The sequence below is a fragment of the Lampetra fluviatilis genome, chromosome 4 (genome assembly GCF_964198595.1).
Source record: "Lampetra fluviatilis chromosome 4, kcLamFluv1.1, whole genome shotgun sequence".
NCBI classification, from domain to species: domain Eukaryota; kingdom Metazoa; phylum Chordata; class Hyperoartia; order Petromyzontiformes; family Petromyzontidae; genus Lampetra; species Lampetra fluviatilis.
Genome location: NC_136278.1, coordinates 6,280,671 through 6,298,038, shown reverse-complemented (window position 1 = coordinate 6,298,038; position 17,368 = coordinate 6,280,671). Strand labels below are relative to the sequence as shown.

Sequence of the window (17,368 nt, the reverse complement as noted above, 5' to 3'; positions counted from 1 at the left end):
CGCGTATATATATATTTGTTACGTCTTTGCGTCTTACCCCTCCGCACTGCAGCGTCGACGCGGAGACCAAGAGGGTGGAGCTGTCTTCCCTGCCGAACGACACGGGAGGCAAGGACTTGTTCCCGGGCTCGATAGGGCTGAGGCTGTGGCGCAAGAATGACGACAAAGACAAGACTCGCAAGAGGAAGGCGGAGGCGGATACCGCCGAGCCGGTCCCTGAGGTGAAGGCCGTGCAGCCACGCTCGGCCAAAATCCCGAGCGAGGGGATTAAATAAAATAAAATAAAAATTTATTAAAGTAAAATAAAAAATTGCGACGTTTCGGAGGCAACACAAGCTTCCGTCTTCAGGTGGAAGCTTGTGTTGCCTCCGAAACGTCGTGATTTTTTATTTAACTTTAATTAATTTTATTTTTTACCTACGTCACTTTACCGAAAAAAACCTAAGAGTATGAATCCTTGCAGTCACGAAAGCTTCAAATTTAGGATTAAAGAAAGTCGGTGGCATCGCTACGGATTGTGCAGGCAGTGCGACTTGCACGGAAGCTTTAAAAGGAGAGATGCAGCCCAAATGACGAACGGCTCTTGTGCGATTTGTTTTTTTTCTGTGTGTCGGCACAGACTGTCGGGCCCAACATTTAGAAGCTTTGATAAGTGGAGGAAAAGGCGACATTTGTCAAAACGCGTCGTTATGGCCCCTTCATGACATCATTTGTGACGACACCTGTGTGTTTTTATACATGCGTGCAATGATGTACATTTGAGTGCTATGGCAGAATGCCTGACTGTGATGTTAAAGTCTTTTTTTTATCATTAATGAAGCTTCAAGCTCGTGCCACACAGCCAGCCCGGGATCCACAGGCTAGTTAGATACGTTTCTATCTCAAATATGAGCCGCGTGTTTTTGGTGATGTGCCTTGTTTTAAGCAAACTAATGTAAGAAGGCGTGGTACCGTAGGTTGGATTAGACTGATTACTCTTAACTTACTGATTGTGCAATTGACACAATGATTTGTGTATTCTTCAAGGAAAAGAAGAAGAAGAAAAATAGGAAAACAGAAACGGAGAAAGCGGAGGAGTGCACGGACAGCGGCGTTGAGATTTACTTCCGAGAGGGCGGGGATGACAGTGAAACCGAGAAGAAGGTTTGAAAATTTAGATTTTTTAAATCTCAAAATGTAGAATGTATATTTAATTTCGGCGTCATCTTTTTCCCACGAATGATCGGTTTGCGGTGCAGTACACAAACTCAATAATGCACCGCCGTGGAGCATTGTGGGTAAAAGCAATTGCATTGAACAGAGGTTTCGTACTTTGCATGGAGTGCTCTTGCCAAAAAAACATGTGGTAATCCATCGTTTGTTTAACAAACCTGACTGCTGATGATGGCCAGAAGGTTGAAACCAGTCCAGAGTTTTGTTTGATTAAACAAATGCTGCTTAGTAATGTTGGTCTGGAAGGCCAAAAGTGGGATTGACTACTAGGTATTTAGTTTTTTATTTGTATGTGGAATCATTGCATGGTTTTATGCTTATTTTTCCATTGTGATATTTTATTTATGACTGCATACCTGCATGTGTGCAGGTGAAGTTGTTGTGGTGGAGAATGTCCAGGTGCTGATACATACACACACACGAAGCTCACATTTGATGTAATGTGTTCTTCAGAACCAAAAATGTAAAAAGAAAGCAGGAGACTAACTTTTAGTTGGAGACAGCATTTTTCCATCCAACAGCTCGCAGCACGACCCATTTTAATGGCATAAAATACATGACCATTGATTGAGAAATGCGTTTGGCATACGTACATATGTGGATGTTTCAGATGCCATATCTGAAGAAGCAAAATACCCTCAAAAGCCATTTGTTCACATACCCCATGCAGGGGACTCCCTTGAGGAGGAGTCACGAGACTCGGCGAGACTTCTCCCGTGCTAATCAAACTCCGCCGTCGCCGCCATGAGTTGTGATGAAGGGGAAGACTAAAGCCAGGTGGCGGGATACGCTGAAGGCGGCGGGCCTTGAAGGTTGTTACGCGTCTACCGTGTGTGGCAGCTGCGGGATGTGGTGGACGGGAGATGGGCATTTGCAAGGTGTGGTGGCATCGCTCGGCTTTTGCAACGGCGACGTCTTGACCTTGTTGTTGTCGCGCGCAGGGCAAGAGCAGCGCAAAGGCGGAGCGCGGCGCAGCCTCCCTCGAGCGGCTGCAGGTGCCGGGCTCATTCAGCTGGGACGCCTCTCTCGCCTCCCTGCAAACGGGCATTCTGGGAGCTCGCAACGGGGGAGGCGGCATTGACACCAGTGGCGACGAGGATGACGCCGACGCAGCGGTAAATCGCACAAAATGCAGGCGAGCCGATAAAATCAAAACTCAAGGGCAAACACTGCAGTTGTTTTTAGAGATGTGTAATTATATTGGCATGATACCAGCAGCCACCTGGGATCATAATGCCAATATACGGACCCACGCTTTGGCAGTCGGTGATGTCAGAGCAGGTACTTTTAATGCACAGTCAGATGAGGCAGCCTCGCGTTATTTCCGAGTTTAATTAGCTGATGAAGCTCAAATCAGTTTCAGTGAAACGTCGTCATATTTTGACGTACAATTTAGTCAAGATAAATAATTGGTGCCTATAAATAATACCTACAAACCTGTTTGGTGGTGGGAGGGGGTTAGTAATTACAAGAACTTTAGCATAAAACTACCATGTGGCCTCACTCTAAAACAAATATAGATTCATAATAACTATAGATTGAGAAACGATACAGCCCACTGGGGCCCATCGGTTAGCGTCTCCGTGTGCGTTTGCCTGACGGCGGATCTCTCCATCCCTCGAGCAGGGCCAGCAGAAGAAGAAGCAGCGGAAGAACAGACAGGAGGCATTCGCTGAGCGCAAGCGCGAGGAGAAGGAGCTGGCGCAGCTGGAGGCGCGGCTGGCCGACCCGTCGCGCGTGCCGCAGTCGGTCGACGACTTTGACCGCCTGGCGCTGAGCTCGCCCAACAGCTCGCTCGTGTGGCTGCAGTACATGGCGTTCCACCTGCAGGCCACCGAGGTGGACAGGGCCCGCGCCGTGGCGGAGCGAGCGCTCAAGACCATCTCCTTCAGGTGAGCGGCCGACCGGGATCGTGCGCGGGATTAATGGTGCGCCCTTCGGGCTGTGGGGTCAAGTTGAGGTTGGCCGTGTCTTTCTCTCTCTCTTTTCCTGCTCAAGTGTTTTTCAAGGGAAATGGGTAAGAGTCGGGCAGGCCCCTGAAGCTCGTGGCAGGGGCTGCTGTATCCAAAGGGCAATATTTTGGTTTCTGGGAAATATTGCATGGACGGGCATTTGACAATTTGCAACCCCGAGTTAGTCCATGTGCTTCAACTCCTGAAGATGCCTGCAGAGTAGTGCACGATGACACCTTGTGAAAATAAATGCTAAATGTGTGGCCTGAATCATAAAACTTGACTTGTATCACGAGTGACCACGAAAACCAGGTTATGCATAGCAGCATGTCTGTTCTCATGCACACGCTTGAAATGCTTGCATCGTGGGCTTCGCAATCGATTGCATTTTTTATTGCAATTTATAAAGTGCATAAAGGCATCTCGAGATTCGGCAAAAACTTAAGCACGGTAAAGCCTTTAATGACAGAATGAAAATGAGGTAAAATATGAAAAGCAATGGCATGCGGAGATTTCCGCTGGGATTCTTATGAGCTCTGTCCACTTTGCCGATTCATTTGCGTTGATGCCAACCCTTTGCGCAGAACCCGAGTTCATCGTGGCTTTTCGCTCTCTTTGAGCTTCTGAATCTGAACATATCATTAGCATGTTAAAAATAATTGTGTGCTTAACTGTGATCAGTCTGAAAATAATCTGCCAGGGTCGACCTATGCCAAAGGCAATTAATTATTTAACAATTATTTATGATAATTCATTATTAATGTGTTCTCACGTGGCATAGTAGTTTTTGCGCCGATTTCCATTTGCTTAATCGCTGTACTATACTTTCCTTGTTTTGATTTTGTCATTTCGGTTACACATCAATCGCTCTTCTTTTGAGTTTTTGCCTGGTGTGTAATGAAAACATTCGTACTTGAAATGTATTGCAGAGAGGAGCAGGAGAAGCTGAATGTGTGGGTGGCACTGCTGAACCTGGAGAATCTGTACGGAGACGAGGCTTCGCTGATGCGCGCGTTCGAGCGTGCCGTGCAGCACAACGACGCGCTCAAGGCGTTCCAGCACCTCGCGCAGATCTACATCGGCTCGGACAAGTTCCAGGTAACGAAGGTTGAAAACTGCGAGCGGTAAAAATATGTAATGCTCTGCCGATGAACATTTTCGTTGCACGTTTTCCGCAATCGTAAACACACTGCAAAGCAAAATGAATGTGTATTTTTAAGGAGGAGGATGGCCCGCACCTCCGATTAGCCCAGTTGGCAACGTGTACGGTGCATGGCATTGGGAGGGCCATCATCCAACAGCGGATTGACAAAAGAGATGTACATTTCTATGCTGTGCATGCACCAGAACTTTTACATGTGGTATTTCAGCACATTGAAACGCAGTTGCATTTAGCTGCTCTATAATTATCATTAACTATTTGTGACTCGGTATTATTGCGTCCACTTAATTGATAGAAATAATCATTCACAAGTTATATCGAATTAAGGGCTGTGCTTATGTACCCTTCTTTCGTGTTTTGCGAACCGGGTTAAATAAAGAGCTCGGGGGGGCGAGCGCGATGTTACCGCTCTGCTTGCGAGAATCTCGGCGCTAACCGCACCTCCTCCTTGTGTCCACCGTGGGGTGCCGCAGCAAGCGGACCTTCTCTACAACAAGATGCTGCGCCGGTTCCGGCAGGAGAAGGCCGTGTGGCTGGCCTATGGAAGCTTCCTGGTTCAGCGCGGACAGACGGACTCGGCCCGCCGCCTCATGCAGCGCGCGCTCAAGAGCCTGCCCGAACGAGAACGTACGCTCGCGCACGCACACACAAAGGCAAACAGGTTCCACCCGTATAGGCTGTAGCAGACTGTCGGGGCAAGTGCTGTTAGCGAGCACCTATTGAAGGCCGGCATGGCACACGGAGGAGGTGGTTGGCCAGCATCACGCCCCGACCGCTTGTGTCCCCTTAGTGGCCATGTTTACACACTGCACCAGGTACTCATTTGAGGCTGAGTCGACCTAGCAGAGGCCCAGGACCGATTCAAATAATCATCACTGGTATCGACCGTGAGCGCGAATTGAACTCTGGTCGCCGGGTTCGTAGCGCAGCGCGCTAACCGCTACACTACCGCTCCTCCACGCGGTCTCGCGTTTAGAAACATCTAACCCAGAATAAAAGCGTTATTTTTCTCTCAGCTACCTTCCTAGGCAGTGTCCAACACTGTCCGGCATGAGTGCATTGCTTCGATAATTATATGTAATCCGGCTTCGTGAGTTCATATCGTCTCTGCATGTGATCACTTTTGTGTTCTTCTTGTCTCCAGGTCCCCTGTCTCGTTGAATTTGCTATTTAATCTCACCGATTGGCATCTGTTTGTCACCAATTGGATAACCGCGTTGTAAAATGTAATTCTTGAAGAGTGATGTCACCAGAATGCTGTAATGGTACTCCTGGCCATAAGTTAAATTTCTCATTGCCGAAACGTATTGCTCATGTGAGAAAGCAGGGGATTTACAGCCGAGGAGTTACCTCCAAGATAAAAGCTGTTTGTTTTCTGGTCTGTTTCTTTAATGCACTAAGACAAAGACCTCCATCTAATCTTACAGACTGCTTGGGCAAGTGCTTGACAGTGAACACTTGTGATTGGTGTCACGAGTACCACACCCGGCTGCATTGTCTCCCAATGATGATCTTAGCACATGGAGCCAGGTACTCATTTAAGGCTTCGTCAGACTATGCGAGGCCCAGGGACCGGTTCAGATATCACTCGCCACCGATGTTAGTTGTGCAAGGGAATATAAAAACTCGGGTTACCGGGTTTGTACCGCATCGTGTGCGAACCATTACCGTCGCCTTGAATACACGCCTACACACACGCACACAAGTACATGCTCGACTTCCCACTCGCTCGGCCGCTCCTCCCCTCCACAACCTCTGGAGGTTGAAATACATCGCGGTGCCCTCATTTGTATACTGATTTGTTCACCATGAGCCAGAGGTGTGGACTCGAGTCATGTGACTTGGACTCGAGTCAGACTCGAGTCATGAATTTGATGACTTGTGACTCGACTTGGACTTGCATAACAATGACTTTGTCCCACCTATGAGATGGGGACTCGAGTCATGTGACTTGGACTCGAGTCAGACTCGAGTCATGAATATGATGACTTGCGACTCGACTTGGACTTGCATAACAATGACTTTGTCCCACCTCTGCCATGAGCCGTAGATTGTTGGCGGGTGAGGGCGGCGTCCTCTCCTGCAGAGGGGGACTGAGAGCATTTGACATCACTCGGAGAAGCATTCTGGCTCTGGTCCATGCCTTGATTGCAACGAACCAGCTTTTACTTGCTTATTGTCGCGAGTCACGACATGACAGCAGATATGAGCATTGTTAGTTTTAATTGCCAACATTCCTTAGGAGTTTTGTTTCTGTTAGAAAACAAAAAACAACCCTTTAACACACACTAAAAACATGTTATTGTATATTTACAAATCCTATGGTTTTCTAGGCAAGTTGAAATCTTCACTTGACTAATTTGGCCTGCGCCACGCCATATGCATCTTTATTCTGGCTTTGCAATTTTGTACGTCCTTGTGAATTAGATATTTGCTTATAAAAGCTGATGCAGCAGCAACTGCAGCTTGTTTTCAGATGAGATGTTGACACTTCCATGTGTTGAAGGCTATTAATGATCGTCGTTTTTTGTTGACCTAATGATTTATTTTTTCGTGAGGCTTTGATATGAGCACAGGGAATGCAAACGTTATGTGCATGGGTGTATTTAGTGGGGTACAGCTGGTGCATCTACCAGTCATCTCAGTCAGCCAACCCATTGTACCTGGGTCTGTCTTGGAGGCCTGTCAGCGAGCCTTCGACACTTCACGTGGCCTCAGAGTGCACCTGGCCTGGCACAGGCGGTCACCATCACTTAGTGGCGAACGGCGGCTATTGGGATTTAGTGCCCTCATTTCCTGTACCATCAACTAAATGCGCGACTTTCAGTTCTACTTTTAGTCCTCTCATCAGATGCACGTTATGCAACTATGTAAGCCACAGTTATTGGAATCCTGACTTTTGGTGTCATTGCTTTTTGGTATCTCTTTCTGCTGTAGGGCCACGCTTAGGTCAACTTGGACTAAACTGCATGTGGGTTAACACAACCACCACCACCCCTCGTGATTTTCCATTCTCATCTGAATGCTCATTGACAGTTCTCTTTGCTTCGGGCTTATAAGGAGCCCCTTTTTCCGACATACAAAGAAACAATTCACCCCCCCCCCCTTCATGCAGCTTTAATTTATCGTTTTATAATCAATGTTAAACTAACGAGTAAGTAATGGTTTTATTGGTGCATTTGTGTGTGTTTGGCATGGGTTCGCATGCCATCGAGTGACCTCAACCAAAGGGTTCCTTGGCAGAGGTAGAAAACACAATCCGAACCGCTTGCTCAGAGCACTTGTGAGCAGTGTGGGGAGGGGGGGGGGTTCTTTGGCACCGCACGTCACACAATGGCAGGAAAGCCTTCAAATCCCCCATCATCAGCTCGACTCCCAGTTCTACCGGCAGCGCTCGGTTTTTACCGGCAGCAGCAAAGCTCGCAGTGTCATCGGCAAGAAACGCCACTTGCAGCGAACGGTAAACAATGCCGCCAAGGCGCGTAGCGTTTCTTAAAATAATCTCTTGGGTTGTTTTTTTTTGCTCGTGTTTGCTTCTGTTCTTGGAACTTGACGGCGACGGCTGTAACGCGAGCAACGTGCCTGGGGTCTCAATTGGCGCCGTGTCCATTGCCGCTGCTGCTCCTGCTCTAGTGTAGTGTTACTGTACACGACGAGCCGAGGTGGCGGGACCGCCCCTGTGCAAAAGCTGCCCGGAAAAATATTTGCGGGCGCGTTGTGGTTATAACGCACGGGTCTTTGTGGGAAAGGAGGAAAAAAAAAGCAGCAATGCTGCATGATTGAACATGCGACTGGATGCATTGTACTGGTTGAAACAAGGAGGACGAGTACCACGTGCTTTGGTGTAGATTTATTTTTGCTCGACTTATTAGGATTAAATCCATTGATAGCGGGGGAGGGGAGAGGCCTTCATTCAGCAATGGTTTGATCGTCGCTGATACGATAATAACCATGTGTCAGCATTAACTGGTAACGTTTAACCAGGCTTTTCTAAATTCATCATCCCAAAATAGGTCATTGTGTGTGCTTCGGTTTCTGCATCCACATGAAACAAGGCAGCCATTTGGAATGGCTTGGGAGGATTCTCCCTTTGCTCTTATGATCTTCAATGCATTTGTTTAGTTTTGCCGGTAGAACCTTTGGCATGTGCACTAATTCTTATTTCCACTGGTTGTGAAGGTATTTCCTTTTTCCTAAACTAATTTGTGTTCATTATTATTGGTAGTAGGTAAATAAATCAAACAAAACCGTACAAATAAAACCGATGAAGCCAAAGAATACAAAAGGAGATGTAAAAATTGAGACAAAGAATCCATTCTTTACTCGATTTGCTGGATGAGTGACTCATTGCAAGCTACCATCTCGCCATCAATCTGTTGTTGGGTGGTCTGTAAGGCATGATGAGGTCGCCTTGCGGAGGTTGTGATGTCGTGGGCGTTCACAGGGAGCAGTGTGGCTCGTGTAACTGATAGTCCCCCCCCTAATTTTTGTTATTGGGTTAAAAGCGAACTTTCAAATCTTGATATTAAAATAAATACAAGCGCCAGCCAATACACTTTCCTATTCTTTGGGTCTTTCGGTAAAGCCACGTAGATAGAAAAATAATAAAAATAATAAAATAATAACAATATAACGACGTTTTGATCGCAACACAAGCACTCGTCATCAGGTGAAAAATATAACAGGAGCGCTGCTAAGGCAGGGTGTGAAAAGGTTTCGGTTTTATAACACCCTGCCTTAGTGTTCCCGCCATATTTTTTTCCTACCTCAGCAGCTCTTCCGCTATATTTTTCACCTGATGACGATTGCTTGTGTTGCGATCGAAACGTCGTGATATTGTTATTATTTTATTAATTTTCTATCTACGTGGCTTTACCGAAAGACCCCAAAAATATGAATTCCTGCAGTCACGAAATTCAAGATTTAATAGACTTTTTGAAAGTCACGAATAGACATGGAGAGCTTTTGTTTGATATCAACATTACGTATGTAGGTATATTGGGTGGATGAACAATGTATATTTGCAGAACGGAAGAAATTAACAAACAGGCTGTGGCTGTGAAAATCACCGTATGAAATGTATCACATTTACATTCAGCTGCTTTACAAGTGTGTGCTTTTCTTCCACTTGATTGCACATGACCATTTGTCAGTCCACTGCTGAATGTGTGCCTTGCCGCCCTTTCACGGCACGTGGGGGGTTGTTCGACCATACTCCGCCGTCGTCCTGGTCAGTGCGTGTCTGTGAAAGTGGGGAGCTTCAACAATGAGAGCCTACAAGCCCAGCGCAATCATATTTTTGTACCACCCTCCACGTTGGGCCGCAAGCCCTTTGACAACCTGTTTGTGCACCGTGGCCACCCATCCACACACTATCCAGGCTCAAATCTGTTTAGCTCCCAAGGTCTCAATGGTTCGGGCACATGGAGACTGATTTATCCTGGTGTGGTCTGGGACTGTATTTGTTGTTGTTTAGCTGCCTTGCCCCACTGCCTTGCATTTCACGTTGAAAAATTGTCAGGAATACATGTACTTAGACAAATTGTACTTATATACTTTATTTATGTATTAATGCATTTTTCATGACTTGCTAACCTTTACTCTTTTGCAATCATGTATCGCTTATTTGTTTTTATTGTATTGTTTTGCTGTAACTTGCTGACCTGCCCTGACTGAACATCTGTGAAAAATTCCTCCGGTCTAAATCAAGATTTCTGATTCCGATCGGTGCCCCTGTTTAGATCGTCTTCAATGACGATTCTTCCTAAAGTGCACATTGCTGTGTCGCTTGCACTGTTCTTCATCAATGCTGTCTTCTGTCCACCCACTCAACCTGCCACCCCCTCCCTGAACCTGACGCAGACGTGGACGTGATCGTGAAGTTCGCGCAGCTCGATTTCCGCTCGGGTGACGTGGAGCACGGATTGGCCGTGTTTGAGAGCACGCTGAGCAGCTACCCGAAGCGCACGGACATCTGGTCCATCTACATTGACATGCTGGCCAAGCATGGCACCGCACAGCAGATCCGGCAAGTGATTAACACGAGCGCCCCCCTCTCTCACACACACACACCGCTCACCGGCACGCGCGGAGATGGAATGCTTTGTTCCAGCGTGCAAACGCCCAAGCTGTCGGGAAATAATTTTCAGCCATGGTGTATCGACGGCTGGATGAAGGCCTTCCCACGCGCCATTACTGTTCCTCGCGGTCCAGTGCTACTACCTCTTCCGTCTCCTGCAGCTGAACCGATTTCAGGCTCCATCTCTGCAGTGGTTGCTTCTTGGATGCGTTCTCATCTTTGTGGCTGCCGTTCTTTCACATGCCTGGTCCGTCGGGCGTCATCTCTTCTCGCAATGTGTTTCGCCCAATCCCATTTAGCTTTTAGGAGTTGTCAATGTGATGTCTCTGTCTTTTTCCTGATCCATTTGTCTGTGTATCCATGCAATTCCTAGCATGTTCTTCTTCATGCGTCTTTGTCCACTGTTCTGCTTTTGTGTTCCGTTTATCAGTGTCCATGTTTCTGATTCCTATGCCAGAGCCAGCAGTATGCACTGATTTAAAACTCTTTTCTTACGACACATTAGTATGCTACTTGGCATTATCATGTAAATAAACTAAAAACATCATGATGCGCAGTCATGAATGATTGTGGGTATCAAATAAGGCAGGAGGTAGTCCCTCTGCAAAAAAGTTTAATTATATTTCAGTCCATCGGCCTGTCTGACAGCATTTGTGTATGCAGAATAATTCTGCACTGCTTCAGTCGGGCCATTAGTTCGCCATTCATGATGCTGTTGACCTTTACTGTCCTGATGACGTCCGTGTACGTCATCGGGACAGAACCGGAAGAAAATACATAACTCAGTTCCGAGGCTCCCACAAGGCCATGCGGGGGGGAGGGCATGTGTGGCACAGTTTGGAGCCAGCTATCATAGAGTGCGGTCGTGTAGCTGCAGTTCCCTGCCGTGAGTAAAATGGCTTTAAAAACAACGGCACTACGCCTCTCTAAATAAAATTAACACTGAACCGCTTGTGCGTTCTGAGATTCAGCGGTGAACGGGACACCCACCCTGCAATTCGCATTTGTCTCGGAACGAGAAAAGGTGTTCAGAGCAATCATCTCTTTTTGCAAGGGAGCAGGGTAAATTGAACTTTATTAAACGGGAGAATCGGGCTCCATAAGGACACGGGCGATCACGAGCGCAGATATAAACTGTGGGGAGTTTTACAGCGTGTTCCATTATTGGGTACACGTACCCTACTTTTACCTTGTGCTTATTTGGTGCGTACATACTCCTGCGAGTCGCTTCATTCCAAGAGCAAAAATTCTGAAACAAAAATGTTTAAAGCAAGAATAATTTGAAAAGTAGGGTGTGCCCACCTAGACTACCTTTTTGTAAAACATTCACCTTTCATCATCGCCGTTCATTATTTCGGTCTCTGTGATGGAGTTTCTTAGTGATGGCATTAGCATCATTCCACACATCCGTGGTGACGATATGGGTGTGGGCTGCATTTGTGACATTGCACTGAGATTGGTTTTGGGTATGTGTAATATAATTTTATTGCAGTGGTGGCATCTTGCCAGTGACATTCAAGACTGCCCAGCGTGCATTTGTTTACTCGTCAGACTTTATTGACTGCAAAATCACGCGCAAGACCCCAAATGGCTTCCGAGATGGAGCGTCGCCGAGAGATTGCTGTGGGGAGGGGGGGGGGTTAATCAGGGTCCAGTTATTCGAGTATACGGAACAAACGTGTTTGTTTTTCTGTTGGGAAACTCATCCCTGCAAAGTTGGTTTTGAGAAATATCTGTAAAATTTACTTTTAATAAGTTAGGGCAGTTCCACAAACATGTTTTGTCGGTTACAGATAGAGCACGTAGACAGATCAATTTTTTTTTTACATAAAAAATGGCAATCGTGTAGATTTAGTTTCTGGGAACATGAAAACCTGAAATAATTGGACCACATATAAATGTCTACTTGCTTGTTCTGCGACTGATGTTTGTCGAATTGCATTACACAGGACTTGTACATTGTTGACCTGCGTGTATACTAGTTCCTGCTTCATGCAGTAGCTGACGAGGGTAATCTAAATGCTTAAAATGCTGGCACGTTCAGCATAAATGAAAGGATGTATCAACACTGACATAACCACACAGACAAATAGCAATGTAAAAAAATAGGTGCCTATGTAAACTTAGAACATATTTAAATGTTATAACACAAATCGTGACTAGATATTCAAATCCATAACTGATAATAAAAAAAAACATCATTACATAAATTGCCACGTCAGTGCAGTTCTTCAGTAATTGTTGGTTTTGCAATATGCATTGGCTGAGAGATTTTGTCATGCAGTGCATGTTTTGTGTGTTGCTGAGACTTTGTTTTCTGGCCTGCACTCATATGTCTGTGATGAGTTTTCGCATCACATATATTTGAATTATTGTTACCATTTGGCAAACTGATGGGGGGGTCCCATGGTGTCAAAGTGGGCGTCTAATATGTGTGAGGCAGACTTGGCAGCAATGCGCGTGCGTGTCTGCACTCTACAGATAGGGCGTAATAATGACAGAGCCAATCTACAGTTGTCTCTTTGTCTCACCCACTGCCTGTCGGTTTGTCGCATTTGCTCAATTGACTTAAGAAAAGATATCAGTTCTTCAGGAAGCGCTGGTATTGCATAGTGCATTGGCGCAGAGCTTTGTCCATGCGGTGCACGTTTTGTCCATTGTGTGATTAACTCCGCGAAACTGACGATGCACACGCTGTACGTTGGTCATCAAAATGTTGTGAACCACGTGCCCATTTGCCATCGGTGTAGCTGGTGCTGCCACGTTCCTCGTCGAGCACATTTGAGCCATCCCCAGGATGTGAAAGTCACCCGTAGTGTGAGTCAACGTTGCAGGATAAGGTTTTGGGTCTGAGTAATGAGCCCTTTTGGTTTTAACACAGATGTGAGTGAAATGTATTTTAATGTGGAAAAGTGCAAAATGAACCTTGAGTCGTGAGTAACTTTGGTAATTACTGTATCATTTCTAGTGAATAACTCATTAACTACAGCCTTACATTTTAAGTGCAATGTTACTTTGAACTGCTCTGCAACAGCTTCCAAATCTGAGAGTTTCTTAATAAGTATCCTTCCAAAACGTATTCTTTCAAAAACTCTTTATAATTTATATTCCAAAATTAACAAGAACTGCATTTTAGTTTCGTGGTGCACGTTACATACCACCCCCTCACGCACCCCAAATATCACATGACCGCTCGTTCACATGCAGCAACATTGCAATGTGTGCTTTTAAGCACGACATATGGATGTCACATGTAAATAATCCGTTCAAACGCCACTGAATGTCCCCCCCTCCCTCCACCCCCACCATCCCCCCCTCCCGTCCATCCTGCAGTATAAATGGCTGCACCAAAGTCGCGTGCCATGGGGTGTAGCGGTGTGGGTACTCACCACTTTCACGACATCTGGGCAGCGTGGAAGAGTAGGCCAAAAATACCATCCGGGGGGCGGGGGGGGGCGCTGTCTAGAGCACCCTTGCTTCAGTGGAAGCCCATTCCACCACCAGTTGCGTTAGCCAGCAATTTGCAGGGCCCACGCACCTTGACTCTGTACCTGGCTTAACCGTAAGAGCTGATGTCCGTGCTGTCATACGTATGCATGTTGAACTTCTGTCGCACCGTACGTAGCCAACCGTGCTCTCACCAGAGGCGTAGCGATGTCATGACATTGTTGCGTGTGCGTCGTGTTCACCGTGCAGGGCCGTGTTCGAACGCGTCGTCCACATGAACTTCTCGCCCAAGCGGATGAAGTTCTTCTTCAAGCGCTACTTGGACTACGAGCGCAAGCACGGCGATGCCGCGTCTGTGCAGCGCGTGCGGCAGAAGGCCCTGGAGTACGTGGAGGAGAAGAGCAGCGTCGGGGCGAAGCAGTAGCCTCCCCTCCCCCGTTGCCTCGTTGTGGGGGGGGGGTGCGGAGAAGGTCACGCAACTTTATTTTTTTTTTTACGTAAATTATAGCATGACGAGCATATCTGTGCCAGCTCGTGCTGATTTGCCTTGGGGAAGGGGTGGGGCAGTATGACATGGGGTTAACTCGGATATGGTTGCGATATAAAAGTCATTTATATATATAATTACAAGGATGACCGTGTCATATACGTTAAAAGAAGTAACGCTTTCAAAGGCTGTTTTGAAAGATTTCCCCGCAGCGAATTTTCCAGAGCAGTGTTCACATTGTCGTCATGTAATATACGGTGTGTGTTTTATTACCTATTCATCAATACAACAGTAATCATTTACAGCCCTTGTTCAATCTGCTGCTGAATGAAGGACTCACCTGTGATCTGTCAGTCGTGAGTAACTTTGATAATTACTCTGATCAGCGTGGTTGGCTACATACGGTGCGAAAGAAGTTTCATCACACATACTTGAAGGGTTGTTTTCCCATACTTTACCATTCTGGTCAGTTTGATTTTGTGAAATGGCAGGATAATATAGGGTGAACTCATCCATCAATCAGTGATGTAAGCTATGACTGGGAATTTAAATCGGGGTGCAGTGCACAAATCACTGCATCTGCACTTCCCTCTATTCTTGTAGACTTATCTGCCAGTTTTAATAATTAAGATTTAAAAAAGTGTACAAATTAACCTGTACAATCTGTTCCACTTGCCGGCAGTTGTCCTTCCCCAACACCTCCGATTTGTCTGTCCTCCACACCTCCGATTAGCACGATTGGCAAGGTACGGTGCGAAAGAAGTTCAACACACGCAATGCTTTCATGAATTCGGAATCTTGTTCTCCAGTGGTGTGACTGGTTTGGTGTTTCTCCTCTCGCCAGCATGGCAATGTGTTCATCGCCATGGTGCTTTGCCAAAACTGAGAATTACCAAAGGCTGTAATTATTAACGCGTGGAATTTACCCATTGTGGCGAGTGTTGCAATGCTAGTGTCATCAGGTCACCAGCTTGGCTCGCTTATGCAACTGCTTATGTTTCGGCTTGTTACCTCTTTAATCGGCATTAACAGTGCTGTGTTTATAAAATCGGTTACAAAATGTCCTGCCATTGTTGCTGGGATCTTAAATAGGCCTGCTGATAGCTTTTAATAGCGGGATGTCATTCATTCTTAAATCTTTTTTTAAATGTTCAGATTTAAGCCGAAGCACAGCTGATATGATGTAAGGCTTCGGGGCAACTTGCTACGTGCAGCAGCATCTTATAGAGAACCTTTTGCCTAATGCCACGATATTGGACAAGGCTTCACTGGGTGTGAAGTTGTAATTGCAAATAAGTGCCTGGGAATAGTGTCATTTTAGTGCATTGCAGCTAATTATGAAACCCGCTGCTCTGTTTAAACACGATTAGGTCGTTCGATGAATCTCCGTGGCTGTAGATTTCCGCTCAGTCGGGGCGGTTTCTCGGCTGTATCATTTTGCTGCACCCCCCCCCACAGCCTCACGGTCGTGATGTTGAGATGTCGTTGGCCAGAAGTGCCAACCAATTACGTTGGAAAATGTTGAAAAATGCTCATCATGTTGAAGCGTAATTCTCTTTAAGTTGTATGCATAAACATCATAAACTAACGTTTGTAAATTCCTCAATTGTGGTTCTTAGTCACATTAAAGGATGTTATTTGTAAACAACCACCTTGCTTATTTTCTTTTTCATGTGCATTAAAATTGAAATCCTTAGAATCATAAGCCGATCCTGGTGTATGCCCGTGACAAATAATTGTTTTTGAATCTGGCTCTTTGTATTTAAGATTCTCTCATCTCTTGTTCTAAACCACATCAAAGCTCCCGCGGTGAACGACCACGCGTTGCTTTGGTTCCATGCGGTTAAAAATGGTTGGTGACTTTCAACTGGCATCCAGTTCCCATTTGCAGTTTTGAATCTTCGGCGTTAAAACTGCGAGCAGCCTTTGCCCCAATTCGAATCTGCCCGCTTATGCGACACGGGTCTCCGGGCCAACTTTGGTGGGGTGCCCTGCCACCAGCCGCCTCTCCGATGTGGCATATCGTGTGACAGCGTGACAGGGGGTGACAGCGTGACAGCGTGACGGTGTCATGCCGAGCGCAAGCGCCGCCGGTGTGCATCGGCTATGGCGCCCTCGCCCGCTGCTAGGCTAGGCTGTGTGCCAGCCGTGGTGGCTGCCGGCACACTGTTGCGGCACTTGCCAACTGGGCTTGTCAGGGCATTTTCACACTTGGGAGACTTGTGCTACTTTTGTGCTGGGTTGTGCAGTGCCTCCCCGCCCCGTGCCTGCGTCACTCCCATCTCGTCCCAGTGATTGTGGGTGTGTCTGCACGCACAGGGTAACTTGATGCAAGCTGTACGGTAATCTGTGTAGATTGCTATTGCAGTATGAGGTGGCTGGTGAGTGAAATGTTTTGTAATCGTGAATGCGCACCCGTGTCATGTAATGAGTCAAACTTGGGCACAAGCGAGAATTGCACAATTTAGCTTTCGGCATAAACCCAACTTTCCACGTGTACTTTTACCCAAATTCAGCTCAATGCTCTGCAGTTAGGAAGAAGGGAGCTTTTACAAATTTAGAAACTCAATATGATCCTTTGTCGATGCCTACGAAAACAACAAATATTTTAATGGGACCGTGGCTTCCAAGGGCATCCGCGATGTTCGTCGCAGGTCGCCCTTGGGCTGTTCGGCACCACGGGATTTGCTGCACAGTTCTGTTTCGGTGGAGGCGGGGGGGGGGGGCGACAAGGATGAGACGCTCACGCGCCCTACGCGAATTAGCGGAGTCCAGTTTTGCGTTGAGACGAGGGAGAGGGAGGGGGGGCATTGTAAATTACTCATTGCGTTCATCGACTCGTGCAGGCAAAAACTCGTTCGAAAATCCCCCCCCCCCGCCTCTGCAGATTTCATACCCACCCACATTCGTCATGACAAATCGAGGGGCGGATATTTAATTGAGCAATATGAAGGAATGTAGCTGCATTGGTGTTGCGCGCAGGCTTTTGTTCATTGCTGACAACTGTGGAATAATCCGGCGCGAATCAT

The 17,368-nt window shown here is 46.7% G+C and overlaps 1 protein-coding gene across 1 annotated transcript in view; it reads left to right on the top strand.

The window, feature by feature from the left end:
• Positions 1-15,985, top strand: part of PDCD11 (programmed cell death 11) — a 41,038-nt gene extending 25,053 nt beyond the window's left edge. Inside the window, exons 29-36 of the mRNA XM_078855465.1 lie at positions 53-221; positions 1,027-1,143; positions 2,154-2,327; positions 2,839-3,104; positions 4,094-4,262; positions 4,800-4,953; positions 10,189-10,354; positions 14,102-15,985. Coding sequence (XP_078711591.1) covers positions 53-221; positions 1,027-1,143; positions 2,154-2,327; positions 2,839-3,104; positions 4,094-4,262; positions 4,800-4,953; positions 10,189-10,354; positions 14,102-14,276 — 1,390 coding nt within the window. The 3' untranslated portion in view covers positions 14,277-15,985. The remainder of the gene's footprint in view (positions 1-52; positions 222-1,026; positions 1,144-2,153; positions 2,328-2,838; positions 3,105-4,093; positions 4,263-4,799; positions 4,954-10,188; positions 10,355-14,101) is intronic.
• Positions 15,986-17,368: the final 1,383 nt, after the last annotated feature.